The 15,223-nt window shown below is 37.1% G+C and overlaps 1 protein-coding gene and 1 long non-coding RNA gene across 2 annotated transcripts; one reads left to right on the forward strand and one right to left on the reverse strand.

The window, feature by feature from the left end:
• Positions 1-67: 67 nt before the first annotated feature.
• LOC113344048 lies at positions 68-1,311 on the reverse strand. Its single transcript, XR_003357584.1, has 3 exons — positions 1,259-1,311; positions 914-1,011; positions 68-154 (listed from the first exon to the last, which is right to left on the reverse strand). It is a non-coding gene; the product is annotated as an uncharacterized LOC113344048 (long non-coding RNA).
• Positions 1,312-5,899: 4,588 nt separating this feature from the next.
• Positions 5,900-10,134, forward strand: LOC113344008. Its single transcript, XM_026588068.1, has 2 exons — positions 5,900-6,742; positions 7,805-10,134. Exons 1-2 carry the CDS (start codon positions 6,292-6,294, stop codon positions 7,822-7,824), a joined length of 471 nt encoding a protein of 156 aa, XP_026443853.1. The 5' UTR covers positions 5,900-6,291; the 3' UTR covers positions 7,825-10,134.
• Positions 10,135-15,223: the final 5,089 nt, after the last annotated feature.

The raw sequence follows: 15,223 nt of genomic DNA on the forward strand, positions 1-15,223 counted from the left end.
CTCCCTCCACCTCTAACTTCAACTTCAGTAATAAAAATCTCGATCCCCATTATAGATTTGATGAAAGGTTTGCAACTAAAGGATTTTACTGGTAATTTACTCAAACTGCCAAAATTTATTGAAGTGTGTCGAGTGATCTGAAATATAGCATGATCTGAAATATAACACAGAAACGAAGTTCATTTTAACAATTTATAAATAACATCCCCAATAGTTAAAGTGGGTAGATAAAATCATAAGCTAATGTATGTCGTTGACCATTTCATATGTAACTGGGCATCGATGAACTTTCCACCAGCTAGATTATTGAAAAATCTTATAAATCACTGACGCCACCTCTTATAAGTCACTTACATCACTCGTTATGCTCCGACAAACATAATCTAATGAAAATTAAACCTCAAGTATGGAAAAGGTATGTGTTTTTGCGACTCAATTTAGGAACCTTGAAGGACTCCACATTATCATTCTCTAAAATGGTTATCATAAACTTGCTTACTGAATCATAGTTGTATCAATTACTTTTATGAGAACTAAGCAATCCTTCTAATTTTGCTAGAGGAACTACTTGCTGGACTAATAGCTAACCAAATTGAACCACATTTTTAACCCGGTTAATCGATGATTTTTACTCCACTAAAACTCAACAACTAAAATTCTAAGAAATCTATGTAAGATTAGAGACTAAGAAAAATGAATCAAATATGAGAGAGAGAAACTTCCCCTTGATCGTTGTAGAATTATCAAAAAACGAAAGATGAAATGAAAATTGCATTTCATGCAATATATTGATACACCTTTATCCAAGATCATCTGATCATTTTAGCTTAAAACAAAACATTTACCCACTTAACTAAGAACCATTGAAACGATAATTAACTAATTTAAAAACAAAAAGAGGGGGCAAGAGTACCTGGATCCTTTCGAAAAACCAATACAGAGTTACTAATTATCTCTTGAATCTGGTAACTTTTCCATGGTTAACCATCTCCAGTTTTGTAATGCGAATAACTGAAAGTGCGGAAGAAAAAAAAATCTATCAAGATGATTAGACCACTTGTTTTTCGATTCAGAATGAACTAATGAAGGGGTTTGATTCAGAATGTACTAATGAAGGGATTCCTCTCATGTAATGAGCAGAAAACACATAATAGCAATACAAAATACTAACTCTAAAATTATATTGGATTGTTACAATTAAGAATACTCAGACACATTGTGAAGTTACAATTAAGAAGACTCTTTCAGATTAACTTACCTTGGATCGTTGAAAACCAATCAAGTAATCATCCTGTTGAAATATCAAACGCTGCAAAACAAAATCCAATGAAACCCTTAAGCTCAGTTTCGAGATAAAGTGAACAAAACAAATATCATATAAAATTGAAATCAACAATCCATACCCATAATCAATCACATTGAGCCAAGCAAAGAATTTTCTAACAGCCATGGTAAAAAAGCTCAGGTAATAAGCATAGAAGTAGTTCTAGATTCACCACAAAAATATACATATTCACGAAACCCTCTAGATTCTTTTGTAGAGACAGAAAGAGACTTGAGGAAGGAAAAAAACAGTAATTTGAATAAACAAAGTTAGGTTAAAATCACTAACACACGATATACAAAAATTCTCAAAGTGAAGCAAATACAGAGATAAACTTACCTAGTTGAGAGGATTAATGTGAGGATTAAGAGAGTTGGCGACAATCGGTTTCATTGAGAGGAAAATAAACATTTTGACATTGAATGATAACACTAACTCTGTCGATGTAACCGATGATAATAAATCTGCTGATTTTGGGTAACACATGAAGAATTTGATCTAGGACGTGGATGAGGGCGGAGAAAAGGGGTGCATTCTGAACCACAATTTATCTGTTTCATTTTTCTATATTTTTGAGCAGTGGGAGTCGTTGATGAATTAAAAAACTCAATTAAGAGTCGTCGGATGGTTCAAAAACCATTTTTTTTTGTAAGATAAATGTCAAGCCATACATATAGATTTAGTTCTGTCTTTAATTACTAACATACACAAATGTCTCACATATTTCTCTTTGCACTTCCTTGGTCCTTCTAATGAAAGTGTGGCGCTGTTTTAGGAATCCAATTAAGGTTTTTGTTTATTTTAGAAATGCTTCGCTAATTGTGGGCCTCTTGAAAATATTCAAACATGTCTAACTGGCATAAACATTGTTCACATGTTTTCATGTTCTTTTGTGATGTCTTTAAATTCTACGTTGGTTATTGCAGGCAACTTGATAAGGAATGCTAACTTCTTAATTACATAAGAAAGAAATATGGAGATGGCCAATGTTCTCATCTTTGCGTTATGAAAAGGCTTAATATGGAAATTGAGCTTTTTATTTCCTTACATGGGACTGTTAGTAACATAATCGTTTAAGACATACTAATATGTGTATTTGTACATTTATAGTCTAGGTTGTATAATGATTCCGATAGAGCACATGATATTATATATAAGTGGGTTTCTGGAGCTAATAGTCACTAGCCATTGCAGCGAATCATGGCTCAAGAAAGTTTTCCATCCACCGGTGTTTGAGGAGAAAGCTCTTACAAACTTGGATGATGTCGATACTCTTTTTGGGTGCTAGGAAGTGAGTCAAAGGTAATATTGATGGCATTTCATGTGGAAATTCTATTATCATTGTTATGAATGATATTAATAAAAAAAATTGGCACTATTTAAGATTTCCAGTAGTATCATGCGACTGAAAAGAGATGAGAACAACCGGTAGCTATTAATGCCTTCGAATTCATTTGCATGTCAAAGGGTGTACATCTTGGAAATTAGTTGGGACAACAAGTGTGTTTCAGTCTTATTCTATTGGTAATATTTATTCATTCGCTATTAGGTAGGTGTACAAATTGGAAACGGTATTATTAAAGATAGTAAATGTCTACGACTAGATGCTCAATCTACTTTATATTATTCATATTAAATTCCACTTAAATTGGAAACGGTATCTGCCGTCTTAGCTCAAATGGAAGAGCACATGGTTCTCAACCATCTTGTTGTGGGTTCGACTCCTACAATTGGCGTTAATGTTTGGTGGATCAACTAATCACTTCCTTCTACAAGCCAATAACATCTTCATGCCAAGTTTTGCAGGGGTTGTTTAATCATCTACTTCAGCAGTTTTACTATGAGCCAAATTGTTGACAAACTATATGTATATTGGAATCAACTTAACTAATTAGCTATAACCTAGGAACTTTTAGAGGAAGGATTAGCATTTCTCAACACTTGGAACTTGGATGTAAGCACCAACAGATTCTTCAACTAAAAATCTTATAATAGGATTCTTATCAGGTAAGTATTGTTGGTGCTGGAGTGCGTAAAATGCAGTACCAAGGGTCCTTGAAAAAGGTGTTTTCCAATATTTTAGTTTGTGGACTATTTTCAGTGTTTTTGCTTTGTGCTCTAGGAGGAGGGAAGAATCAGAAAGATGATGGAAACAAATAGAAGAGGAAGGTACACATATAGAAACCCTCTAAATTTAAAAATTATCACGGCTAATTTTAAAGTGGGGACTATATTTGATTCTAGAAATTTTAATTCATGGCCAAACACCTTCCCAATTATTATCGTGATTTTAAGTAGGAGCAGGAGATAACATATTAACATGCATTCTGTTGCCGCAACTAATAATTTTGTTTCCAACTTTAGAGACATTCACTGACACCTATCTGGGGTCATTAGATTTGATCCATAATCTACAAGCAACGTTATGGATCTTCCTGCAAATCAATAGTAAGTGACGATTATACTTTCTTATTGTTGCGAATTGAGGTTCCAGTGAGCCAGAATCCGTGGAGATCAATAAAGTGATCCAACAGATAAATAACTAAAAACGACTAATCTCAATACCAAAGATTAATTTCAAAAATAATCTAAGGTCCGGATAATTTGATCCGAACAACAAAACAAGATCTGCAGGGGATGATTCAATAGATAAATAATAAAAAATGACTAATATTAATATCAAATATTAAGGTCCGGATAATTTGATCCGAACAACAAAACAAGATCTAACAAAACAAGATCTGTAGATATAAATAGGATGATTCAATAGATAAATAATAAAAAATGACTAATATTAATATCAAATATTAATTATAAAAAATGACTAATATTAATATCAAATATTAATTAAAAAAAATGTCTTTTTAATTTGACACGACCAATAAAATATAGGGAGCTAACTTATACACTGAACATTTAGATTCCAACCAAATCACAACTAATTTAATATGAAAAATTAAGATAGATCCTAGCTCTTGCTAATTTGACTGATCTACAAAATATTAGGACCGTGTCAGGCTACTATGATCCAACTAATTAAACACGCTACTGTGACACGACTAACTAACACAGTATAATATGACACGAACAACTAAATATTGAGACCGTTCTATTATGACCCGACTAACTAAAAATGCTCCTGACTATTATAGACAAGGCCAACTGACACACCAATTTTAATGTGGGCACTACATCTGCCTTTAAATTTTCTCGACCGCCGAGGCCGTAAGACCCTGCCCCTCCGGTTACTATGATCCAACTAATTAAACACGCTACTGTGACCCGACTAAGTAACACACTATAATATGACACGACCAACTAAATATTGGAACCGTTCTATTATGACCCGACTAACTAAATATGCTCCGGAATATTATAGACAAGACAACTAACACACCAATTTTAATGTGGGCACTACATCCGCCTTAAAAATTTCTCGGCCGCCGGGGCCATAGGACCCGGCCCCCTACGGACACTATGATCCAACTAATTAAACACGCTACTGTGACCCGACTAACTAATACACAATAATATGACACGCCGAACTAAATATTGGGATCGTTCTACTTTAACCCGACTAATTAAATATGCTCCTGACTATTGTAGACAGGACCAACTAACACACTAATTTAAATGTGGGCACTACATCTACCTTTAAATTTTCTCGACCGCCGGGGCCGTAGGACCTGGCCCCCTCCGGCTACTATGATCCAACTAATTAAACACGCTATTGTGACCCGACTAACTAATACACAATAATATGACACGACGAACTAAATATTAAGACTGTTCTATTATGACCCGACTAATTAAATACGCTTCTGACTAATATAGACAAGACCAACTAACACACTAATTTAAATGTGGGCACTACACTTGCCTTTAAATTTTCTCAACCGCCGGGGCCGTAGGACCCGGCCTCCTCCGGCTTCTATGATCCAACTAACTAAACATGTTACAGTGACCCGACTAACTAACACACTATGACCAACTAAATATTAGGACTGTTCTACTATGACCCGACTAACTAAATATGCTCCTGACTATTATAGACAGGACCAACTAACACACTAATTTAAATGTGGGCACTACACCCGCCTTTAAATTTTCTCGACCCCCGGGGACGTAGGACCCGGCCCCTCCGGCTAGTATGATCCAAATAATTAAACACAATTATATTATGACCCGATTAACTTACTATGCTCCTGACTATTATAGACAGGACCACCTAACACACTAATTTAAATGTGGGCTGATAAGCACGTAAGTGCGACATTTTTATACCCATATTTACACTAATTAGGTCTCGTTAGCTAGCCAATAATATTGTTTTAAGTCATTTACAGAAATTACAAGTATAATTTGTTCACCCAGAAGATAAATGGATTAGAAGCTAAATTGGCCCTTGCAACTTACAGTGCCAATGAGTCAGGCTAATGATTAGTGGGCTGCCTTGTTATTTGCTTGAAGTTGGTCGCACCACCTGAGATAACTAGGCCGCAGACAAGGATTCAAGCACCTCGGTTTCTGGGGGCTAAAGTTAGATCTAAAACGTGGCTTGTTCCACCACCACATCTTTTGCATGGTATCTTTCCCTACTGCATTTCATTTTTCTTCTTTAACAAACGAAAGAGAAATTCATTTCTCTAAACAGGTTGTTCTCATTTTTAATCAAGAGAAGAGGAGATATGGATTTGAAATTTCTTCTTCTTCAAGCTGTTGGCGTCAATATGAGATGGTGGTCTGTCTAATTCGCTGCAACAACAGTGTCACAACAACCGATTTGGGGGGTTTTGTAGTTCAATAAAATGGGAGTTGTTCTTGAGATAGTAAGGATTTAGTGGATCTGTGCTGTGATTAAATGGTTGCTGGAAGATTACCAGGTGGGGAAAATCAAATGGAAGGGTATCTGTTCATGGAGATGATGATTATGGTGCTGATTGGTGACTTTCAAATTGATAAGGAAGATGGAGATTTTACAGAAGCAACTCTTGTCAAAGAAAGATGTGAAACCTAGACTGATTAGGTGGGTTCTTCTTTTGCAAGAGTTCAACCTAGAAATCAGAGATAAGAAAGGATTTGAGAATGTTGTGGCTGATCATCTATTTAGGATAGTACTTGAGTCGTCTTTTCAAAGTGATGTGGTAGAAACTTTTTCTGATGAACAGTTGTTTAGTGTATCACTAACACCTTGGTATGCAGACATTGCAAACTATCTTGTTGTAGGTCACATTCCAGCTCATTGGACTCAACAAGACCAGACAAAGTTCTTTGTTGAAGTGAAATTTTTTATGTGGGATGATCCGTTTCTGTTTAAAGTTTGCCCTGATCAGCTGATTCGAAGGTGTGTGCCAGAATTTGAACACCACAATATCTTGAATTTCAGTCACTCTAGTGCTTGTGGAGAACACCTTTCAGGTAAGAAAACTGCCCTGAAAATTCTGCAATGTGGTTTTTACTGGCCGACTCTTTTCAAAGATGCATACTTGTTTTGCAAAGCATGTGAAAGATGCCAAAAGGTAGGAAGAAATTATCGACGAGATATGATGTCACTAAATCCTAATTTGATTGTCGAAATTTTTGACGAATGGGGCATAGACTTTTATGGGCCCATTTCCTTCTTCTTATGGTTATCAATATATATTGGTTGTTGTTGACTACGTATCTAAGTGGATTGAAGTTGTTGCTTGCAGGGATAATGACAGTAAGGTTGTTACTAAGTTTCTGAATGAGAACATTTTATCTAGATTTGGCACCCCTAGGGCTATTATTAGTGATAGAGGTACTCATTTTTGTAACAGATCCTTTGAAAAGCTAATGAAGTCATATGGCATTACTCATAAAGTAGCTACAGCATATCATCCTCAAACGAGTGGTCAAGTAGAAGTTTCCAACCGAGAGATAAAACTATATTGCATAAGACGGTAAACCCAAATCGCAAGGATTGGTCATTACGACTTATCGACGCATTGTGGGCTTACATGACTTCTTTCAAAACTCCATTAGGAATGTCTCCTTATAGGCTTGTATTCGAAAAAGCATGTCATCTACCTGTAGAGTTAGAACACAAAGCTTATTGCGCAATTAAAAAGCTTAATTTTGACCTAGATCAGGCTGGTGAACATAGGAAACTGCAGCTGAATGAGCTCGAAGAAATCAGAAACGAGGCTTATAATACTTCTAGGAACTATAAAGCTAAAATGAAAATGTTTCATGATAAACATATTATTAGGAAAACATTTGAACCTTTAGATAAAGTTCTTCTTTATGATTCTCGATTACATTTATTTCCTGACAAGCTTAAATCTCGATGGACATGTCCATTTATTGTTAAGAAGATCTTTCCTTATGGTACTATTGAGATTGAAAATCCAAATAATGGCAATATTTTTAAGGTTAATGGGCATAGGTTGAAGCCGTTTTTGGAACTTGTGAGACTCTGGAGGATCCTTCTTATGATTGATTGGCTGTGTTTTGTAGATGTCTGGCTGGAGACATAAAATTCAGTGCTTTAGGGAGACAACCCTCTTCTGATGTGTTTGTGGGTATCTCAGCTGGAAGCCCTCACGAGACAGACTCGTCCTCTTGTGCGAGCTTGAGGTTTAAAGGTTTGTTGCATGGGCTAAATGCAACCGAACCGACCTGCGACAATGGTAAAATAATGTAGTTTTATTTTCTTTCTTTTCTTTATCATGAATAGTCATCCCCTTTTCACTTTTGAACTGTTTTTAACCACTGCCACATTGGGGACAATGGAGGAATTAAGTGTGGGGGAGTTTTGGGGTAAATTAAATCCATGCTTTTATGATTCTTTGTCTGCATATTCAGGTTCATTGTTTCTTTGTTTGCTTGTACATTTTAATCCAAAAAAAAAAATGAAGTGAAAATTTTACACGATAAAATCAGTTGTTTAGCGGTCTTTCTACCACTGTTTAGTGGTTTCGTCCAGCTGTTTAGCGGACTCGCCTAGCTGTTTAGCAGACGTCTCTCAATATCCAGCTGTGTAGCGGATATAATTTTTTCTCTTGTTTTGCTCGGGACTAGCAAAATGTAAGTGTGGGGGAGTTTGATAAGCACGGAAGTGCGACATTTTTATACCCATATTTACACTAGTTAGGTCTCGTTAGCTAGCCAATAACATTGTTTTAAGTCATTTACAGGAAATAAAAGTATAATCTGTTCACCCAGAGGATAAATGGCTTAGAAGCTAAATTGTCCCTTGCAACTTACGGTGCCAATGAGTCAGGATAATGATTAGCGGGCTGCCTTGTTATTTGCTTGAAGTTGGTCGCACCACCTGAGATAACTAGGCCGCAGACAAGCATTCAAGCACCTCGGTTCCACTAGGGGCTAAAGTTAGATCTAAAACGTGGCTTGTTCCACCACCACATCTTTTGTGTGGTATCTTCCCCTTGCATTTCATTTTTCTTCTTTAACAAACGAACGAGAAATTCATTTCTCTAAACAGGCTGTTCTCATTTTTAATCAAGAGAAGAGGGGATCTGGATATGAAATTCCTTCTTCTTCAAGCTTTCGGCGTCAATCTGAGATGGTGGTCTGTCTAATTCGCTACAACAACAGTGTCACAACAACCGATTTAGGGGTTTTGTAGTTCAATAAAATGGGAGATGTTCTTGAGATAGTAAGGATTTAGTGGATCTGTGCTGTGATTAAATGGTTGCTGGAAGATTACCTGGTGGGGAAAATCAAATGGAAGGGTATCTGTTCATGGAGATGATGATTATGGTGCTGATTGGTGTCTTTCAAATTGATAAGGAAGATGGAGATTTTACAGAAGCAACTCGTTCACGACAGTAGCTCTCTGCTAGGTGATGATGTATGTGGTCGAATGGGTTCTCTGATTTGCAGTTGGTGTTGATATGAGATTGGCAGAAAAGTTGGGGCATGAATCTGGGGGTTCTCGTTTGAGTATGCAACAGAGATTGAAGTTACAACATCAGCAACACCAAAGGAAACATAATTTAGGGGTTTTGAAATTAATTGGAATGGGTAGAGTTCTTGAGATGTGGGTGTTTGGTTCGAATGAAGAAGTGTTGTTACTGCTATGGTTATTATTGTTGATTCATGGGTCCGTTGCAGGCAGCAAAAATGGGGACTTTGGTTGATGTTTACATTGACGGAATTGTGAGACTATAGAGTCAAATATAGGTAATGAGCAACTAATTTCAGCTGGTGTTAGCAGAGATACGAGGAAGAGATAAAACTATGTGGAGTGATTTTTCCCCCAATCCAGGAAGGGTTTGAATCAGTCATTAGAGATGGGTGTGATGTGTACCCAACGGAGAGATGAATAAGGCAGGAAAACAGGGTTGAATCCGGAAGTCAGAGAACAAGTCACAACAGTTGTGTATAAAGGAGGACAATAATCAACAAAGGAGGGTACGACTGAATACTGAAATCTGAGTTCTCCTTTGCTTTCTATTTTTAATTCAGTTCTTTTTAGTTCTCTTGGGTGTTGGAGTTTTTGATTCAATACTTTTAATGGCTATCTACACAACAATGAGAAGCTAAACCCCTCTCTGCCAAGACAAGAGGGGAAGCTTAATGGGTTAAATGTTCTTAAGTTATCAACAATAAAGCATTTTAATGCTTAATCCATTTCATCTTTGTTTGATTGTTGTTTTGTGTTGAGTGTGCTTATAAACTTGTTTTATGTTGAGTGTGTCCATAAACTTCATAGATTTAGTGTGATTTCTGGATACATTGAATGCTATGAAATCCCTGTGACACTTTTCAATTGGGCTTTGTATTTAGAACATAATATCAATTTTATGTAATGGTATTTTTAATTGCACCGAGAGTTATATTTGTCGTATCTTCCGGGTAGAGCAGATTACTATCTGTCTCTATTCGAGTTATCTTTTGATGATATAAGACTTGAAGGACATTAGGTGGAACCTTGTGTCTTGGTAGATTTACATCAACTGTTACTTTTTACAATTATTTCCTTTTGTATTCTCAAATACAACTCAACTATGTTATTGCTTTGCTAAACAATTCTTCTGAGCACCAACAGTCTATGTGGTTCGAACACGACTATATTACACTTCTTTATCTTTGATACTCTGAAAAAGAGTGATCATGGGCACTACATTTGCCTTTAAATTTTCTCGACCGCCGGGTCCATAGGACCCTGCCCCCTCCGGTTACTATGATCCAAATAATTAAACACGCTACAGTGACCCGACTAACTAACACACCATAATATGACACGACCAACTAAATATTGGCACTGTTCTATTATGACCCGACTAACTAAATATGCTCCTGACTATTATAGACAAGACCAACTAACACACTAATTTAAATGTGGGCACTACATCTGCCTTTAAATTTTCTCGACCGTCGGGGCCGTAGGACCCGGCCTCCTCCGGCTCCTATGATCCAACTAATTAAACACGCTACAGTGACCCGACTAACTAACACATTATAATATGACACGACCAACTAAATATTGGGACCGACTAATTAAATATGCTACCAACTAACTAAACATGCTCGCGACTATTATAGACAAGACTAACTAACACACTAATTTAAATGTGGGTACTACTTCTGGAAGCTATGATCTAACTAATTAATAACACTAATGTGACCCAACTAACTAACACACTATAATACGACACGACTAACTAAATATACTCCGGACTATTATAGACAGATTAAAATTGTGCGGGAAGATACTGACCGATTGACCAAACAATGAACAAAACTCTAGAAAGATTGAGCCCCTTACGAACATGGAAAATCGACAAGAGGTTGAGCGCCGGCCGCAGGCCGGCGTGATACCTAGTCTCTTCATTAAGGAAATGTTGTGGTTATGTCGTGTATAAAGGTGATCGTCAGATCGAAGATCCTGTGGCCTGAAAAAAACGGCGGGTGTAATAATTCGTGGCCGTCGAAATTCGATCATGTGGCCAGGATATATCGTTGGCTAGAGTAATTCGGTACCGTCCAGATCCTCGGGAGTAATTCGGGGTCGTCGATCCTGTTTTGGCCCGATATAACTACGTTTCGTTAATAACACCACGACAGAAAAATCTGAGGTGTCTCTCATGAAAATTTGACGAGAAGAATCCAATAAAAAAAATACCTGTTTACGAAAAAAACTTGCAATCACTCTTCGATGTGTTTGAATATTCTTAGAGGACTTACATTCTCGGGTGATTTGAATAGAGAAAAAAAGAACACGATGAGAAGGATAAAGAATAAAAATCTCCAATCTTCTTCGTTGAATTTCTTGCACAGGTACACAAACGAGAATTCTTAACCAGGTATGAATTTGATTTCTCTATATCCTATTTGCTTCCGACGTTCTGTGTAATTTTGAGATTTAGGGTTTGAATGATTTGATCAGGGTTTAATTTTAGGGTTTTGAATTGTTTTGATTTATTGAATACAGTGTTTAATGCTTACATCACTGAAAATCTTGATGATTCCGTTGAAGATGTTGAGAGAGGGGGAAATACTCAAAACTATGTATATCTGCGTCTTTTTCTCTTTCTTTTTCGATTGTATTCTTCCTTCTAATCCGATGTAGTTCTCTGAATTTAGGTTTCAAAAAGAACCCTAATTTATTTTATCTAACTTTTAATCGCTGATTTTATTTTGGTGATATAATATGAAAAATTTATGGTTGTTTCTTTGTTTTTCAATATTAGGAAGCCTGATTGGAGATCTTTTATATGTTATTTGGCCTTCAATTGATTTGGTGTTGACCTGTGATTTTTAATTTTGGGTTTTGCATGTGTGATTTTCAGGATATGTGATTCCCGAGACTGGAATTAGGTTCTGAACAATAGGCATTCGGTGTACAGATTGATATAAATTTGATTACAGTCTCAAAAAACCAGACATCACTTGAAATTGGTGAGTTTTTCAATATAAGCCAAAGCCGTCTGTTTATAATGATCTCTTACTTCAGTTATGTAAGGTAATCTCTTAATTTGATCTTTCTTTGCGGTTTGATTTGGGGGTACTATGTACCATTACAGGTTTCACATATTTTATGGATAGTTGTTATCTGATATACATATGATCGTTGGAAAAGAAAAAACTTACGCATATTTATTGACCAGCCATGTGAATGCCCAGTCAATGACATATTTATTGGCAGGTCCAAGGTCAGGAATAAGAAAGTAGGTTGGCGAGGAGATAGGGTGCCTAAGAAGGAAAGATCAGTGCCGCCCACCAGAAGCACCCGTTTGGGTTTCTTAAAGTCTTAAAGAATATCTTTCATGTCGTTCATATAATCCAGAAGAACGCGTATATTCCTTCTTTCTTCTTAATTTATCATCTCTTCATAAGGTAGATAGAAATCATCCGATGACAAGCATAAAAGCAGTTCCTAGAAAAGGTTCGGGTTCTTCAGCGATCCCTGTCATGGGGGAAAAACCTATGATAGCATCCCCCATGGAATTCTTAGATTATGTAGTTCGACCCTTCTTAGGCACTATAGCAAATCCTAGGGTATCTGCAGCACTTCCAGACATGGCTGCTACGATTCCTGAAGTTGCAACTACAACTACAAGTCCAGGCGTGTCTGCTACGCCGGCAGAAATGCCAAACCTTACGATGACTCCAGAGATAATAGAGCAAGTGGAAAGGAAGCTTGATCTCGAAGCTCGAGTGATACAAAGAGTTAGGACACTCTATCTCTCGCAGAATGAGCCGGTTCCTACGGAAACAGAGTACAAGATTCTTACCTTTGGCATTATTAATGAGTAATGGGAGGTTCCAGAGTGTGAAACACAGAGTGATCCAGAATTGTATGAAATCTAGGGTGTCACCCAATAATTCTTACATAAGAAAGCAATTCTTTCGATTGCCGGGATGCGGAATGTCAGCCGCACCTTTGATGCTGGAGAACAAAACCAATAGCATGAAGGTCCAAGAAGTAAAGAGGATTAGGTTTGGAAGTCGAAACCTTGATACTCATTCATCCAAGCCACCTTCATGACCATTATCCGCATTCTTAACCTAAGAGATTAGTCCAACAGTCAGATAGAGGAGGCCAATTGTAAGGATCATGAGCCGGGGATATACCACCTTAAACCCGAGGAAAGGAAGAAAGAGAGTGACATGGTATGGTATTGTCATTGGTTAAGAACAAATTCTATTAGCGAACATTGGCCTTTCAGAAAGATGTTCCCCATTAGATGCCATTGATTCTGGTGTTCTTGGTTCCTCACATTGGACTGATCTTGCCTTCTCCTCTGGGATCTTTGGCCAAGACTCATACATCATGTTCCTCGGGATGGACTTTGGTCTCTCATACGCGGTTAATGAAGCCACTTTCTTCTCTATACCTCTGTGTTTCCTTAGCTTCTTGGTATTCCCTGTCTTATTTTGTTAGTGGCCAAGGTTCATGCTGATGATGTTCACTGCTGGATGAATCTGGAAGACCAAACCTTCCTCACAGTGGGGAACCTTTGCCACTACTTCATGTTGTTCTCTTTCCCATCCTTTACGCCCAAGATGTTCATTCTGCCAGGTTTTGGTCTCATTTGCCACTCTTCGGGATCCCGTTGAGATAGGTAGACCCAGTCCCTCAAAGGAATGAAGCAAGGAAGACAAGGAAGGCTGTCACAAGAATGAGTGCTCATTCCTAGTCACTACTGCCGGCACATGCACTTCACATTGGGGCTTTTCCATATGAACTAAGTTAGAACGCACTTCACTTGCGACTCAAAGTCGTCAACTCTTCTATTTTAGGGTGGGTAAAGAAATCCTAGCCAGGCTAGACAGACTTGATGCACTAACACAGTTTTCTATAACCAGTTAATTCTACCTTTTCTGAATCACCAACGGATGCTATTTCTTCAAGTCCAGCATATTTTCTCACTAGGTTCTTAGTACCTCTACCTTTAACGAATGTAACTTTTTAATTCTTAGGGGGCTATAAGTATGCTACTGCTAGAAGGGTTGTTCACTTAAAATTGTATTTTGTAACTCCTTTATTGGAGTCTAGCCTTGAATGCTATTAATGAAAGACGGCAACGAGATCACATCTCTTCCTTATTCTCTCGGCCAAAGAATAACCCAGAATTCTTAAAACTCGTGTTACTTGTTCCATGCTTATACTTACCTCTGAAATTTTATCCTACTGCCGAAAAAGATTCAATCAAAGAAAAAATAAGCATTCCAAGTTTAAGCTTCTTCAAAAGGAGTACCATATCCAAAGGTTGATCCATTTTCCATGACCTGATTTTACCATATTTATGTCCACTTCATAAAAATCAAACCTACCAAGACATATATCCTCACCTTTGCCTTTAAGAAATTTTTTGGACCACTGCAAAAAAACATTATAAAAGAGAGAATCAGATGTATCCATAAGGCCACTCATGTACAAAAGTAATTTATACACCACAAAATAGCCATAAAACTGAGTGTTCACATCATATCAGAGATTTGAATATACCTTCTTATACGTATATATTTGCATCTCTTAGCACAACACAACATGTATCAACAATCATTGCTCCTATACTAAATCAATACTCATCAGCTCCCATTGTTGCGGCCATTAGCACATCAACCCCACTTCTCTATCATTATCTATGGTCCCATTTCCTGCATCCATTTTGATGGATATTGTGGATTGGCTGCAAAGAGTGCAATGATAAGATAAATACTTATTTATGATATAACTGCCGTTGTTGAGGCTTCACGCATTATTGTGATTGCCTTGGGCTTGAACCTGTCAGGAGACCTAATTCAGTTACTACAATATTATGTTTAACGTAACTAACTATGCAGGGGATATTGCATCACAAAGGAGCACATGCCATTTTCGAAGATCAAAAAATTAAGTGAACAGAATTGCAAGCACATCATATAACTCACCAGCTCAGGCACATAATTTATCCCTCGGTA

Source organism: Papaver somniferum, unplaced genomic scaffold (assembly GCF_003573695.1).
Source record: "Papaver somniferum cultivar HN1 unplaced genomic scaffold, ASM357369v1 unplaced-scaffold_70, whole genome shotgun sequence".
NCBI lineage: Eukaryota > Viridiplantae > Streptophyta > Magnoliopsida > Ranunculales > Papaveraceae > Papaver > Papaver somniferum.